At 42.6% G+C, this 17,558-nt stretch overlaps 1 protein-coding gene across 2 annotated transcripts in view; it reads right to left on the bottom strand.

Moving 5' to 3' along the window:
- Positions 1-581: 581 nt before the first annotated feature.
- LOC143121770 (uncharacterized) overlaps positions 582-17,558 on the bottom strand; it is a 42,423-nt gene continuing 25,446 nt past the window's right edge. For both annotated transcript variants that reach the window (XM_076282360.1, XM_076282350.1), the window contains 2 exons: positions 13,252-14,997; positions 582-2,546 (listed from right to left, as the gene is read on the bottom strand). In XM_076282360.1, the coding sequence (XP_076138475.1) occupies positions 2,428-2,546; positions 13,252-14,997 (1,865 nt within the window). In that variant the 3' untranslated portion in view covers positions 582-2,427. The remainder of the gene's footprint in view (positions 2,547-13,251; positions 14,998-17,558) is intronic.

Below are 17,558 nucleotides of genomic sequence, written 5' to 3'. Positions count from 1 at the left end.
ACTATGAGCTCCCTATGAGCTATGAGCTCCCTATGAGTTTAGAGTTCAACCTCTACTCAGTCAGTTGTAGAGGAGCTACCAGTTATAGGGAACTATGAGCTCCCTATGAGCTATGAGCTCCCTATGAGCTCCCTATGAGCTATGAGCTCCCTATGAGTTTAGAGTTCAGTGAGACCCATGAGTCAATAGACACAACTCATATTGATTCAGATGATACTGAAACTCCAACTACAGAGTTTTTGATGACTGGTCTGGGCAAAAGTGTGCTCGTTCATTTGCGATGCCCCTGCACGAGCCTTTATTCAAAATACCAAGGGTCACAATGGCTACTCGGGCTGCGATAAATGCATTCAAGTGGGTGAATGGCAGGGGAAAATGACCTTTCCTGAGGTCAATGCTAAATTAAGAGCCGACGCAGACTTCGCCTCCATGATCGATGAGGACCACCACCTGACTCGAACACCGTCTCCCCTAGTTAGTGTAGTGAAAATGGTGACAATGTTCCCAATTGATTACATGCATTCATGTTGTCTTGGGGTAACCAGAAATATGGATGCGGGGCAAATAAAACAATTGGGGAGATTTTTGTGAAGTTGAAGGCACTGACACCTTACACTCCAACTGAGTTCAGTCGCAAACCCAGAGAACTCGCAGAAATTGATAGGTGGAAAGCAACGGAGCTCCGGTATTTTATGCTATACGCTGGCCCTGTAGTGCTGAGAGATACGATTCCTTTGGAGATGTTTAACAACTTTATGTTGTTTTCTGTTGCTATGCATCTCCTTTTGTCTCCTGGGACATCAGCGAAAATGGTGGACTGTGCTCACGAATTGCTAATTTCATTTGTGAGTCACTTTGGGCTGCTATATGGCAGAAGTGAAATAACGTACAATGTCCACCAGCTGACACACCTGGCAGCAGAATATCGTCTCTATGGTCCCTTAGATAACATTGCTGCCTTTCCTTATGAGAACTATTTGGCCAAACTGAAACATTTACTGCGCACACCTCATTTGCCTTTACAGCAAATAGTTAAAAGGCTTTCTGAAAGACCTAGCCTGGCGAGCCAGACCCACATTAAAATGTAGGGTCTGGGCACTGACCGTTCACAGTGCTCAGTCCGAGGGGCAGGATAATCAGTTGTCTTTCAAATTCCCTCTGCACGCAATAGGACGCAATAGGATATTTGTTTTCAAGTAGCAGGGAATTCAAGCCAAACCGTTGCAACTCTGCCATTAATCATTATGTTAAGCCCAACTAACGCCTCTATACACGATTTCAATGCCTGATTAAGTTTCGATTTCTGGAGCTCACAAGTCAACGGAGAGTTGCTAGACTAGCCCTGGCAGCAAATGTAAAGGGGCACGTCTAGATTTCTAGGCTAAAAGAGACCCTCAGACACCCCAAATAAACAAAGGCCACAAATTAAATTCATGCACCTCCATCATGATGGTCCATTGGTGCCTCATTTGGGACATGGGGATCAGCATAGAAAGGTTGTAACTAAACATTTCACCTTGTCATGTAGGTTTGGGGATAATTGCATCCAGATAGTTGAGGACATCGCTCTTGTTGACAACATAGTAAAAGTAGCTGAGGAAACATATGTGATCTTCCGGAAATTTACAAACAAGGAATCTTATGTCCAATACCCCTTCGAATCAGCCAACATTGGCTGTTACAAAGTGTGGGACTTAAGCAGCGGTGTCGGTGTTGTAAAGCTCCAAATAATAAAAAACAAATATATACTTTTCCCCGATAAAAAAGAGTTCATAGCCATTCCCCTCATACATACAAAGTAAATAATTTTTCTAAAAATTCATAAAAAGCAGTTCATAAAAAGCAGTTCATAAAAATCAAAAATCAGTTAATGTGTTAATAACCAACCATCATCTTTACCATAAAAAAATAGCATGAAGCAGTGGTGCCTTGTAAGGTTCAACAGTGGTGGAACAGAAGTGGTGCCACACACATGGCTTCAGTGGTGGAACAGAAGTGGTGCCACACACATGGCTTCAGTGTTGGAACAGAAGTGGTGCCACACACATGGCTTCAGGGGGAAAAGGTGTTCAGGCCTCCATACCCTCACACACACACATGGCTTCAGGGGGAGAAGGTGTTCTGGCCTCCATACCCTCACACACACACATGGCTTCAGTGGTGGAACAGAAGTGGTGCCACACACATGGCTTCAGGGGGAGAAGCTTTAGGCCTCCATACCCTCACACACACACATGGCTTCAGGGGGAGAAGGTGTTCTGGCCTCCATACCCTCCAAAGGAGTCTGGCAAGGTCCTTGCTGCCATCAGGAGGAGGGAGGAACCAGATGAAAATTGGCAGACTTATGAGCCTGTCAGGGTCCTCATAAGCCGAGGTGGGTATTGTTATATATATTGACATTTTATCATAGCCCTTTGTATCAGTATCTCATAACAACTCTGTGTCTGCAGATACCTTCTGAGGAAGCTGAGAGATGCCTGGAGAGGTATTTGAAGCAGCAATGCGACACCACTGACATCCAGTCAGAGGAGGAGTGCCAACAGCCTCTGAAAAGGAGAAAGAAGTAATAATTTCCAAATTCACAGTGCAAAGTTGTTAAATTGTATGTGCACATGGCCATCCTCAGAAATATATTTGTTTGCTGTAACATCGGAATAGTTGACATTTTGAATATTTCAGCAACTACAGATGAACAAATGTAAATAATGCAGTGTATTTATAGTTTGTCCACGTTTACTTCTAGACCAAAATTTGGATGACTCTGAGGAAGATCAACCTCGGAGTAAATATCCCTGAGCTCCAAAAATTTTGTTCCCAGGTACAGTATAGTAGGTGTTACGGTTGTGATCCCTGTGTTGTCTGTTCTCCTACCATTCTCTACCTCTGCTCAGGTGCACTGCATCTGAGGACCTTGATTAGCAGCACCTGACCAGCTGACTGATTGGGAGTTAAAGGCTTCAGTATCGTGTTCTTGATGAGAGGCCTTTGGTGTGGGGACTGCTGGCTGTCTTGCTGCTTCTCAGCCCGTGATTTTGTCTGATTTTGATTTGGACTTTGTCACGTATTAGTTTAGTGTCTTGATCTTAATAAATCCCATTGGTTGGGTGATTTTAAAAGGTGTTATTATTAGGAATTTGGGTCAATAGTGGGTTTTTGTTTGCCCCTAAAGGGCTTTCTAAGGGTGGGGTGTAACATAGGCCACATTGTAGTTTGTGTAACAAAGTAAGCAGAGAAGCTAATTCAGCGTGATAACCTGTAACGTCTTTTATACCCCCCCCCCCCCCCCCACCCACCCCCCCACCCCTCTGTCATACACACCAACAGCCTCCGGCCCTCTGTAGTCTCCCTCTCCATCCTCCCAACTCCAACTCCAACCTCTAGCCCCAGTGGATTACCAGACGCTTACCACTCTGCAGTCTCCCTCTTCATCCTCCCAACTCCAACCTCTAGCCCCAGTGGATTACCAGACCACTTTTAGCAACCCAACCAACTACCAGACCCTGCCCACCCCAGCCAGCTGCCAGTCTCCGCTGCCCTACCCCAACAGCCAACCCATTACCTTCTCTGCTGAAGATTTTCAGTTCCCCCTCCAGTCATTCGTGCCAGTGCCTAACCATTTGTGTTCTGTGTACTTTATAACATTTTAAGGGCAATGGAGCGATCACAACAGAATAAGCATAACAATTCTTTTTATTCATTTTCATCTAAACGAGGCCATTGAAAGCCCTGATAGGTCTGGTCACCACTTTGGAATTGTTGTCTGATGGTTGAAACCACACAAGAGGGTAGAGGCTTCCTTATACTCCTGCCTAAAACCCCATAAGCCCAGCATATAGCCTGCCTGTACACAGTGTACCGGTATTGCATAGGGATAAGTAGGAAAGATTGTTCAGTTTAAAACTGTAAGTAGGTTGGAGACGTCATTTTAAGCCTGTGTCTTATGCATGTTTATTGTGTATGCAACACATCTCCTCTCTCCTATAACTGTTGGTTCAAAGAACTCCATCAAGGGGACCATGATCTTGCCTGAAGTGTGAGTATGCTATGTGTAGCACAAACGGATTCAGGCAGCATGCCTCAAATCCAGGACGCTGTGTTAGGCACGTTATTTGCTGGCCGCGGGGTGAGCTCCTCGACCAGCGACCAAAACGTGCCCTCCGTACAACACAAGCTCTCCACCACAGTTTCCATGGGACGACACCGCCCACACAGACACCAATTTGCCAAACACAGCGACACAGACACGCTTATTACTCTCTCCCGGTAAGCGGTACCCTGACGGTGTCAATGACAATGTCAATCACGGGGAAAACTAGCACTATAATCACACTGAAGACACGACCAGCCTACTCGGCGTCGGCTACGTTTGCAAACAACATTTTCACCAGAGAAAGAGGTAACCTGAAAGCTTAGAAATAAACACTAGGGGTTCACAGGTGGGTCAAGCTACATAGCTAGCATAATATGCCTTCTATTTCTAGATCTTCTGACTAAGTTTAGGGTACTTATCTGAGCCAACGACATAATCACTGTCACTAGATATAAAGAAAACGTTGACTTTCACTCGACAGTAAAAAAAGTTGTTATTGTAGGCCTTCCCACTGCTATTCATAGACTAGCTCTAGCGCTCGTTGCTGCGCTAGCAACTCACCAGGACACTTCACCAACTCTCCAGTGATTCTCCTCTGACCATGCATTTATTTCTCTTTGATGGCCATCAGCTCTCGGTATTTCCCCATTCGCCCTCTCACGTCTAACCGGTTCCAAATTATATGGGCCATCATAAATGTTAACTGTGGGTCTTGCCACCTCTTCCTCATCCCAGTTAGACGCCAGTGCTAGTTCTAGTAGCTGCTATAAGGCTGAGGCTACTTCCACAAAAGATCTTTTTTTTTTTAAGTATATTTTTTGGGCTTTTTGCCTTTATTTGTATAGGACAGTGAATAGTGAGACAGTAAGTAAGTGGGAGAGAGAGATGGGGTGGGACAGGGATATGACCGCAGGTCGGATTCCTTCTTATTTCTGCTTCCACCCATAGACTGTAAAAAATAGCTTCCACCACGTCTACCTCATATGACGTCATCGCCGAATAAATAAAAAATAACCGTTACTAACCAAAAACTACAAAAACTGGACTTTAACACCATTTTGGAGACATATCTAACTTTATATACATATATTGAGTGCTTAATGTATCCATTAATTGAAAGTGTTGTTTAACCTGCACCACAGGCTTTAAGTTCCACTTCGAGCTCTCCCAGATACAGCATGTGACGTCATCCACTCCACAATCGCAAGGCTTCAAACCCAACACAGTGATGCCTTTTTTGTGATCTCTGGCGACTTCAATCACATAACACTGGATTCCACACTCACACATTTCTACCAGTTTGTTGACTGCCCTACAAGGAAAAACAGGACAATAGAACTCATGTATCCAAACGTGAGGGATGCATACAGTGCAAACCCCCTTCCCCCTCTGGGGAAGTCAGACCACAACCTCATTCATCTCCAGCCAATGTACAAGCCCAAAGTACAGAGGCTACCAGCTGCCACACGCACCTTCAGAAAGTGGACACCTGAAGCAGATGAGGCTCTGAGAGACTGCTTTGAGTGCACTGACTGGAGTGTGTTACAGAATGGAGAGGACTTAGAGGAGGTCACACAGTGCACAACTGACTACCTGAATTTCTGTATGGACATTGTTGTTCCCACCAGAACTGTACGCTGCTTTCCCAACAACAAGCCTTGGATAACCAGCAATGTCAAGACCCTTCTTAATAGGAAAAAGATGGTGTTCAGAGAGGGGGACATGGCAGAGCTGTGTGCAGCAAGCAATGTGTGCAGCAAGCAATGTATGCAGCAAGCTCCTCAGGATGTTTTACCAGTCTGTTGTTGCCAGTGTCCTCTTCTATGCAGTGGTGTGTTGGGGAGGAAGCACAAAGAAGAAGGATGCGGGGCGAATTGACAGGCTGGTAAGGAAGGCTGGCTCTGTAGTGGGAGCTGAACTGGAGTGCATCACTTCAATATCTGACAAAAGGCTCCTGAACAAACTGATCAACATCTTGGACAATGAGTGTCATCCACTCCACAGCACTATTGTTAAGCAGAAGAGCCTGATCAGCTGGAGACTTCGCTCACTGCCTTGCACAACAGACAGACTGTGGAAGTCATTAATCCCCAGGGCCATTGAACTGTTTAATGCATCACAAGGGAAGAGGAGAAATAGACTTCTAAGCATAGTCTGTCTGCCTCTTCACCACCTCCATGTCTTGAACTGTCTGTCCACTAGCCACTTTACCATTGTCTTCTGCCTCACTGTTTGCATGCTTTATTAGCACATATGCACAACCCCTCCCTCCATGCCACAGCCGAACTGTGACCACACTTATACCTTTCTTAATATAGTTATTTATATATAGATATATAGACTTTATTCTTGCACTGTTGCACTGTTTGACTTACTTATTTGCACCATCACCATGACACCCATTCACAAAGAGCACCTTACCTTACCTTATGCACAGAGGACCACAGGCTCAGTCCCTGCTTCAGTCATTGCAAGCGCACCTGATTGATTATTCACCCACTATGTGGATACTGTTTTTTAGAATTGATTTAGATTAAGTTTTTAGTATAATTTGTATTTTAGTATATTTAGTATATTTATCTTCTACAGTCCTTATTGCATAGTTGTGTTTTTTATATTATATACTTTTAATTAGTAAATGTGTGTGTGTATGTTGTCTGTATGCTACTGTGACCTTGAATTTCCCCTAGGGATCAATAAAGTATCTATCTATCTATCTATCTATCTATCTATGTCAAACAGTGCTTGGGGTAGCCTGTATAGCCTAGACTAAAAATGGCAAAGCATTCTGCTTTGGGGAATTATTTGCTATGGTATGGCATGGCCATGGTATTCAAATATACTGTAGATATGTTCAACATAGGTTGAAAGTTATGTTTGATGTGCCATCTCCCAAAAATCTGCAAAGTTTTAGTTATTAATCTCTAAAGTAAGGAGTCAAAATAACGAACAACTTCAGGCGGCACTCTTCCACCCTCTAGCCTGGCCCAGCTAGATGGTGGTCTCCCCCCGGTGCTCTAACTCTAGCCTGGCCCAGCTAGATGGTGGTCTCCCCCCGGTGCTCTAACTCTAGCCTGGCCCAGCTAGATGGTGTTATCCCCCCGGTGCTCTAACTCTAGCCTGGCCCAGCTAGATGGTGGTCTCCCCCCGGTGCTCATGGTTCAGTCCAACCACAAGCGCAAAAAAGGAAAATTAGAAAAACTTCTGAACAGAAAACCGTAACAAAATAAGCAACAATAACCCATTTACTGTGCCGTCCTAAAGAATGGATAACAGATTTTTAAGCCTATTTTTATATTTTTTCATGTGAATTCTGCAAATAGAACGTTATACGCACTGCAAAGCGTTACTCGGACCTCTACTGGACCACTATGTAGGAGAAAAAGGATAGAAGTCATGGGCTGTGACCTGATACGAATAGTCGCCTCAAAAGAGCATAAAGTGATAAGGGAAAGGTAAGATGGATGTTGATGTATGGCTAATGAATACTTATTACGCGTAGATGAAACTTAGAATTGTGGAGGATAAGCCCTCACCTGCAAGGCCATCCAGAAGAGTTGAATAGTAATGCTTGCTTGAAACCTATATGACATGCTCTCAACCCAGGAGGCTAAATACAATCAACAAAACTAAACTAAATACAGAAACGCAGAGCAAAGGTTTGAACAGAGTTGTCTAGCCAGCCTGCTCACAGACCATTCTGCATTTCCCCGTCACATTTCATAGCCTTTCCCTATTCACAGCACATAGAGACACATCATTTCACATTTCATAGCCTTTCCCTATTCACAGCACATAGAGACACATCATTTCCCTATTCACAGCACATAGAGACACATCATTTCCCTATTCACAGCACATAGAGACACATCATTTCACATTTCATAGCTTTTCCCTATTCACAGCAAATAGAGACACATCATTTCACAATTCACAGAACATCAGAGTTCGTTTGAGCTTTTGCAAAAACATTGTTGTACCAAGCATAGTTGCAGTTCAAACAGTTCACATCTATTGCTGTACCCCAAGCACAATAATATAACATAATGTTACATAATTAATACTTTCTAAGTTTGCCTACATGATTTTTCCAACACCAATCTAAGAGGTTTAATCTCTTCAACCCATCTAAGGGCAGTTATTATTGCGGTCGCCTCCATTGAGTACACTGATAAAAAGTCAGTCACTCTACGTATATCCATAACTTTTTTTTTTCAAATTCTGGAATACCACATTGGCCTTTAGGTTCTTTGGGCCATCTGTAAATATTTTCAGATATTAAAACAACTTAAGCAGGCTCAGCAGAACTTTGCTTGGAGAGATGCTCATGTAACTTGGAAATTGGCATCTTTGCTGCCATCTTCAGGGGAAAGTCCGTATGAGTGTGGAGTAACATGTTCTGGAAATTCACAATTTCGTCGCCGTTTTTTTTATTTTTTTAAACATAGTCCAGTCCATACAACTTTATTTCAATTTCGAAAGAAATACTGGACTATGTTTAAAAAAAAAAAAAAAACGGCGACGAAATTGTGAATTTCCAGAGCGTGTTACCCCACACTCAAAGATGGTAACATTTCCGGAAAGGTACTGGCTTGATGAAATTCATTCTGAACTCTCTATCCGACCACATAAAGACCTCGGGATACTTTGGTTTGGCTTTAGGGACCCTCTACTCACTACCACATAAGTGTAATGTTGTTTGGAACTGTAGAAGAGGTATAAAAATAGCGTTTTGTAGCGGCGAAATGACATGCCCGCGTCACGTCCAGGCTAACGAGCTTTGACTAAAAACGGTAACATCGAACTTTCTCAAAACGCATCCGAATGACATGATTTGGGTGTCAACTCAACGTATGTACTCCCAATTATCCGTAAATTGATCTAAAGTGCATTTTACTCCGGATAATTCCTTTAAGGAGAAAACTTAAGGGTGTTTGTGCAACCGTTTTTATTTTAAGGGACCCTTAAATCAGATTTTAAGGGAAAAACTTAACTTAAGGTGCTTTGTGCAACCGGCCACAGGATCCCATGAGAAGGTCAGTAACTGTCAGGTCATCAGCATGTAAGGGGAGAGATTTAGCACATGCAAAGCACGTTTCTCACAAAGGGAAAGTTTGCGTTGGCCGCTCACCTTTTCACGTGTGTGAACAATGGACAGGCTTATGAGGCAATTAAAGTTATTTCGAGGAACAATCTTGTTTAATCTGACTCCATTTTATTAATAACTTGCATCTTGAATCAATTACCAAGTAATTAGTTTATCAACTATGGCAGAGTGTGGCATGGCATAGTCTATGAGAATTAGAGGCATACAACTGGTACACAAATTAACAATTTATTAGGCACTAAGCCTTAAAAGGTAACAGTAATCAATATCACATCAAATGAATAAGTAATTCAGGTAGGTAAAACTTAACAAAGTAACAAACAAAGGAAGCTTATCAAAAACAAACTTAAACTTAACATATTAACATGTTAGAATAACATACACCAGATGAAACTACCAAACGAGATTACAAACCCATATATTAAAAAGAGGGAGAGAGTGAGAGAAGGAACACAGAGAGAGAGAGAGAGAGAGAGAGAGAGAGAGAGAGAGAGAGAGAGAGAGAGGGAGAGAGAGAGAGAGAAGGGCCAGTGAGGCTGGGGGTCAGAGAGAATTGAAAGAGAAAAGACAAAGAGGTCAGAGACATACTCTCTTGTATGTGACCCCTTGCCCCCGTCCCAGCAGAATAAAGAAGAGGCCGAGCTGAGGCGGATCTCCCCTGTTATCAATCACTTGGGCCCCCCCCAAATCATCAGGGCCCCTGTTATCAATCACTTGGGCCCCCCCCAAATCATCAGGGCCCCTGTTATCAATCACTTGGGCCCCCCCCAAATCATCAGGGCCCCTGTTATCAATCACTTGGGCCACCCCCAAATCATCAGAGCCCCTGTTATCAATCACTTGGGCCACCCCCGAATCATCAGGGCCCCTGTTATTGGCCACCCCCAAATCATCAGAGCCCTTGTTATCGGCCACAATCTCAGCCTGTTTCCTGTGTGTTGGTTGTTGGATGGTAGCAGTGGGTGCGTTGTGGCTAAGGAGCTGGGCTAGCATGCAGTAGCCAAAAAAGGGTTCAATTCCTGTCTGCCAAGTATAGGGTCTAGTGTGAATGTGCAAAGTGAAAGTCAACCGCAGATAAAACATAACTTTTCAAACGTCAGAATGCCTTATAGTGTAACATTAAAGCTTGATAAACTTTGCTCTAACATCATGTACGTTTAACATTAACGTTAAGTTCCTTACACCTCGATTCAATATAGGTTAATGTTTCCACTAACGTCACATCAGTAAAATTACTATCGTGTTAATGAGGTCATCCTTAAAAATATTTTCGTTTGCCGTAACCCGACCGACCCTGTCAATTTAGAACCGACCCAAATATAATTTTTTTTCCCCTTTTAGTCCGACCGACTTGCCGGTTGTAAACTTGCGTTAATAAACCAATAGTCGTGAAGTGAAAGTAGGCCCGGTGCTTTATCTGATAATTTGACGAAAAAAGAAAACAAACGTTTCTGCTATCGATGTCATTAAACATGGAGCCCTTCAATTAAGTGGTGGTATGAGCATTCATTCAATGCGCGTCTGTGCGAGAGAAACTGAAACTAATCGATAACGTTGGTATCAAAGCTCCGCTTTAACCTGTTGGAAGGCTATTTATTTATTTATTTAATGAAACTTAATAGAACGACGTTGTTTTTTGGAACTTCCATAGAAACAGAGCAGAGACTGTATAATACACTGTATAGCATTGAGTATTGTATAGTCAAATTTCAATATAACATGGCCAAAAGCTATTGTAGCCTTCTTTCTGGGTACATGTAGATGAGCCCTATGACCCCAAAGTCTGCCATGACCGGGCCTCAGGTCAAAGAAGTTTGAGAAAGGCTGGTCTATATAACCTGCATCAGAATGAGGTTTGCAATGGTGCGCCTGAAGGCACGGGTTGAAGACCCAGCCAGTTACGTCACGATATGCACATTTGTGTAAATTCATTCCTACGTAATCACCATGACCAAAATTTTACTTTTTTTTTACTTTGAATCTTGCATTTTTTTTTTTTTTTTTTTAACATTTTTTTTTTTTTTTTGCCTGTTACTGCAAACAAGAATATTTTTAAGGATGGTCTGATAGTCAATCAATCACTTGCCCCAACAAGTGAGAGCGGTGGGTGTGGCCCAGGGGAATCTCTACCTATAGACTATTGTGTAGTTCTTAGTCTACTATGCACAAATACATTAAATGAAAATGTATCAATGTATGATAATTAATTATGTCTGGCACCCTGCAATTAGGAATGTCCTTTGTTAGGAATGGGGATAGCCATGTGGCAGACATTTTTGCGGCTTTTACTGAAATATTGGTAGTTTTTCGCCTAGAAATTCTTCCAGCAGCGGTGCTGTTAATCATAGGAAGGTTAGCATAGAACATTTTGAAAACAATACTCCTTAAATTATGACTTCTGGTGGAAATTGACAGATTGAGAGTTATATGACATAACCATCGACACAGGCATCTGCTGTGAAAAAAGATGTCAATTACAAAGCATGATTATTGCAGTACTTGAACTGGACAGGATTGTTAATGTTTTTCTTTCACCTTTTTCATTTACATTATTAGTAATTATTACTTACATTATTATTACACATTGAAATGAAACAAAAATGAAATAACGCACAACACAGAAAATTATTATTTACAATTATTACAAAAACTATATAGACTTCTCTTTCATGTCATTACACTGTATTGGTGCTGTGCAAGTTGAATTGAGTGCCTATCACTTTAATGCTGTGACAGCTCGTGAGGCTTGTTCGATTCTCATGGTTTTAAGCTAACTTAGTAGCGTTGTTGTGCATTGTGCATAAGGACGTGGATGAAATTAATTATGTTCATTGTACCAAATTATGTACAAGTGTACAAGTGTCTGGTAATGATAATTTCTATGATTTCGGTGAGCTCTACAGTAATTACAAATAACTATATCCAGATGTAAATGGTTGCATATCTTATTAAACCCACCAGTAGGCTAGACCCTAATTTCACAGCCTAGGTATGTTAGTAACACAGGACTTGAAAGCATTGACTGTATAGAACAAACAAAAACAAAACCCTGTGTGGAATTGGAATAGGCTATTGAAGGTAGGGGTAAGCTACCTCGATGGCATGTTTAATTTGGTTCCTTGGTTAAAATATAAAGAAACTACTTTTCTTGCACAAAATTGCATCTGCTAATAAAACAAACAAATGTGATTTCCTGTGAAATCTCTGACTAGGCCTTCAACGTTAGCCTAGTATTCATAAAGCAGTTTGGAAAAAGATCCCAGCTCCAGGCACTCAGTAGGATCATTTATTATTAGGGGCTAAACCATTAAAAAACACCAACGCGTGTCGGCTCACCAGCCTTCATCAGGGAGCATAATTATAGCATGGGTTTCAGGTGTGCCAATGAGGCACTTGCTATACATTTCTTCAGCCACTAGGGGCAGTCATTTTGGTCAAGCAGGTCAATAATCAAATACAACAAGACAGTTGGGAAAACACAATTGGGAAACTGGGTTAGCCTAGTATTATTAATACAACAACACAGTTGGGAAAACCCAATTGGGAAACTGGGTTAGCCTAGTATTATTTGGTCAAGCAGGTCAATAATCAAATACAACAAGACAGTTGGGAAGACGCTACATCTCCATTTCTAGAAATAAAACATGGATTTTGATGAAAACTAGCCACTGTTTAGCTTGGGATTTCTTAAGAACAGAGGCATGTAGAAATAAACAGTTTGTACCCACTGAGAGCTTAAAGTCTCACCTTTCAAACAAGCCATAGTATGTGTACATAGCTATAACATAGAATACGCTGTGGCTCTACAAAGATCGTCAACAATGATCAAGATTGCTGGCATTCTGGGCCAAAGCTTCCGAAAAACAGCGCAGCATTCAATGAGTTAATGTTCTTGCCACGCTCAGTGCAGTGGTAAGTAGATAGATAGATAGATAGATAGATAGATAGATACTTTATTGATCCCCAAGGGGAAATTCAAGAAAAGAAGAAGTCTCTTCTCATGTGTGAGTGCGCTGGTGGGTTTTGAGGGAACCCCTATGAGTAAAAGTCTTACCATGCTGAGTGCAGTGATAAGGCTTCTCTCCTGTGTGAATGCGCAGGTGGGTTTTGAGATGGCCTAATTGGCTGAAGCTCTTGCCACACACACTACAGGGGTACGGCTTTTCTCCTGTGTGAATGCGCTGGTGGGTTTTGAGGGCACCACTCTCAGTGAAAGTCTTACCACACTCACTACAGTGGTACGGCTTCTCTCCTGTGTGAATCTGCAGGTGGGTTTTGAGATGGCCTAATTTGTTGAAGCTCTTGCCACACACACTACAGGGGTACGGCTTTTCTCCTGTGTGAATGCGCTGGTGGGTTTTGAGGGCACCACTCTCAGTGAAAGTCATACCACACTCACTACAGAGGTACGGCTTCTCTCCTGTGTGAATGCGCAGGTGGGTTTTGAGATAGCCTAATTGGCTGAATGTCTTGCCACACTGAGTACAGTGATACGGCTTCTCTCCAGTGTGAGTGCGCTGATGTCTTTTGAGATGGTCTAATCGGCTGAAGCTCTCGTCACACTCACTACAGAGGTACGGCTTCTCTCCTGTGTGAATTCGCAGGTGGGTTTTGAGATTGCCTATTCGGCTGAAAGTCTTGCCACACTGATTGCAGTAATACGGCTTCTCTCCTGTGTGAGTGCGCTGGTGGGTTTTGAGATGGTGTAATTTGCTGAAGCTCTTGTCACACTCATTACAGTGATACGGCTTCTCTCCTGTGTGAATGCGCTGGTGTAGTTTTAAGCTTGACATAACAGTAAAGCTCTTACCACACTGAGTGCAGTGGTACGGCTTCTCTCCTGTGTGAATGCGCTGGTGTAGTTTTAAGCTAGACATAACAGTAAAGCTCTTGCCACACTGAGTGCAGTGGTACGGCTTCTCTCCTGTGTGAGTGCGCTGGTGTTTTTTGAGGGCACCACTCTCAGTGAAAGTCTTACCACACTCACTACAGTAGTACGGCTTTTCTCCTGTGTGAATGCGCTGGTGGGTTTTGAGGGCACCACTCTCAGTGAAAGTCATACCACGCTCACTACAGTGGTAAGGCTTCTCTCCTGTGTGAATCTGCAGGTGGGTTTTGAGATAGCCTAATTGGCTGAATGTCTTGCCACACTGAGTGCAGTGATACGGCTTCTCTCCTGTGTGAGTGCGCTGATGTCTTTTGAGATGCTCTAATTGGCTGAAGCTCTTGTCACACTCACTACAGTGATATGGCTTCTCTCCTGTGTGAATGCGCTGGTGGGTTTTGAGATGGCCTAATTGGCTGAAGCTCTTGTCACACTCACGACAGGGGTACGGCCTCTCTCCTGTGTGAATGCGCTGGTGTAGTTTTAAGCTTGACATAACAGTAAAGCTCTTACCACACTGAGTGCAGTGGTACGGCTTCTCTCCTGTGTGAATGCGCTGGTGTAGTTTTAAGCTTGACATAACAGTAAAGCTCTTGCCACACTCCCTACAGTGATACGGCTTCTCTCCTGTGTGAGTGCGCTGGTGGGTTTTGAGACTGCCTAATTGGCTGAAAGTGTTACCACAGTCACTACAGTGGTACGGCTTCTCTCCTGTGTAAATGCGCTGGTGGGTTTTGGTACTTCCTTCAAGAGTAAAACTAGAAGGTGCCAGAGTCTCTGGTCTGATCTCTCCAGACCTCAGCTGGAGCATGTACTCGTCCGTGTGGGTCCTCTTGATGTGCTCGTGGAGGTAGAGCTGAGCCGTGTAAGAACATGGACACAGGGAGCAGGTGAACACCTGAGATGCTGTCACCTCTGAAAGAAAGAATAAAGAGGAAGATACAATTTAGGTTCAGACAAAGAAGCACGCTGGACAACATTGTTGGATAATATTGCGTAACATCACTAGACATTAAAGGCCCTTGGCTTCCAAACTGTTACAAGTGACAACTAGATTTGGTTGGCTTTGGCCAAGTGGAGCAACCCTCTTTAAATAGGGGAAGTTGGGTTGAAACATCATTTGTCTTCAGCCTACAACACGGTTCTGAAAACCATTCCTAGGCGCTTTACAGATACACCATCCTGCTCCACCTCTCAAACAGGTGGAGGGGCATCATCTGAAGCTGCTGGGACACCATCTTCACTGGCAAACACAAATCTACTACATCTCAGCAGTCATGTGACTTCACGTCATGAGATCATGTGACTGCCTTGTGTATTAATGCCAGCGTTACTTCCGGTGCACACTAAACATCTGATGAGGTGCTTTGATGAACACTGAAACGTCTTATATTTTATACTTTTTTAATCCAGTGTTTTAAAATTAAACCTTTGATGCTACAGGTGAATAGGGTAAACATTTTAACTAGCAGATATCACTATGAAACTTCCCCAGTTAATTACTTACATTAATATGACAAAAGAATGTATAACAAGTTTTCTGTAATTAAATGTTTACATATGCAAAATAGGCATTGTCTAATTAAATATGCGCTAGTTAGCATACATTTTAAGGCGAGACACTACAGGTGAAGAGGGTACATTTTTTAACTAGTGTGGTCAAAATTAATCCAAGACAACTGATGTGACTGCAGCTTTATTCACGACGCCAGGAGCAGGAAATTGATCTTAATGCCTTAAGTCCACGGTTGTCAAACTGGGGTACGCGTACCCCCAGGGGTACGTGGACTGATTTCAGGGGGTACGCGAAAAAAGATCTAAGTCATATGCCTTTTCAAACGTTTTCTCTATACTTAACTTCCGCATTTGCACTGCACAATAAAAACGTATTTTCTCCGCATTAACAAAATATTCGAGAGTGGAGACAGAGAGGGTAAAACAGCCTTTCTCAAACAGTGGGTCGCGAACTGACGTTAAAAACAGGAGTTTATTATTTATTTATTTTATCTGTAGCCTAGGCCCAGGTAGCACCCGATGCGCAATGGACGCACTGTGTTGTTCATAGGGAAGCGCTCGTGTCAAGGCAGCTTAGTTAGTCCCGACCTGAATGAGCTTTTGAACGAGGTTGTGAGAGTGGTGAATTTCATCAAGACCCGGCCCTTAAAAACGCGTCTATTCTCCGCTTTCTGTCTTTTTTTTGTCCACTTTGAGAGGACATGGGAGCTGACCAAAAGGCTGTACTGTTTCACAGCGAGGCAAGGTGGCTTTCCTGAGGTAAAGTGCTGTCGCGTGTTTGAGCTCCGAGTCGCCTCTTCTTGGAGGAAGAGCGCATGTTTGAATCTGCAAGCACGTTCACTAATGAACATTGCTTGACGAAGCTGGCCTATCTTAGCGATATATTTGGAAAGCTCAATGAGTTAAATCTCCAGTTACAAGGCAAAGACAAGCACCTAGCAGATAAGATCACTGCATTCAACAAGACGATTGTGTGTGAGATTAGGTGCAGATCTATTTAAAATCATTATATTCAGCACATTTGTAAGCCTATCATATGTTGACTATTGATGAGATTTGTATCATATGTTTATGATCCTATTCACTATTCTCGACAAAATTTATTAAAAAAAATATTAATAAAACAATTAAAAAAAACTTGTTAACAATTGGTGGTGTTGGGGGTACTCCGGAAGATCATAATGTCTCAGGGGGTACATGCCTGTAAAAAGTTTGGGAACCACTGCCTTAAGTGAAAAATGAGGAAATATCTAACCTTTAAGGACAGCAATTTTCTTAGTGAATAAATAATGTATCATAAATAAATAAATGTTCTTTCTTAAAATACAGGGGTCATAAGTATTCCCACCCCTATGTTAATTTCCCATAGAGACAGGCAGATTTTTATTTTTAAAGCCCAGTTATTTCATGGATCCAGAATACTGTGCATCCTGAGAAAGTTACCTTGGCCTTTGGAATTAAAATAGCCCCACATCATCACATACCCTTCACCATACCTAGAGATTGGCATGGGTGTTATTTCAGTTAGCCTATTAGCTGGTTTGATGCCTAGAGATTGGCATGGGTGTTATTTCAGTTAGCCTATTAGCTGGTTTGATACCTAGAGATTGGCATGGGTGTTATTTCAGTTAGCCTATTAGCTGGTTTGATGCCTAGAGATTGGCATGGGTGTTATTTCAGTTAGCCTATTAGCTGGTTTGATGCCTAGAGATTGGCATGGGTGTTATTTCAGTTAGCCTATTAGCTGGTTTGATACCTAGAGATTGGCATGGGTGTTATTTCAGTTAGCCTATTAGCTGGTTTGATACCTAGAGATTGGCATGGGTGTTATCAGTTAGCCTATTAGCTGGTTTGATGCTCATTGAGCTCAATGCAAATCAATGCAGAACATTTTTTGCTTTCTGCTTACAAGGATCAGCAATGTTCCAGACTTACCGCATTTATGCGAGAAGGGTCTGGGG

This window comes from Alosa pseudoharengus, unplaced genomic scaffold (genome assembly GCF_046254945.1).
Source record: "Alosa pseudoharengus isolate Yale_2024_CS ecotype anadromous, Long Island Sound unplaced genomic scaffold, YU_APseudo_1.1 YU_APseudo_1.1_scf_1, whole genome shotgun sequence".
In the NCBI taxonomy this organism is placed as follows: domain Eukaryota; kingdom Metazoa; phylum Chordata; class Actinopteri; order Clupeiformes; family Clupeidae; genus Alosa; species Alosa pseudoharengus.
Note: the sequence above shows the minus strand (reverse complement) of the source record. Positions and strands in the feature narration are given on the sequence as shown.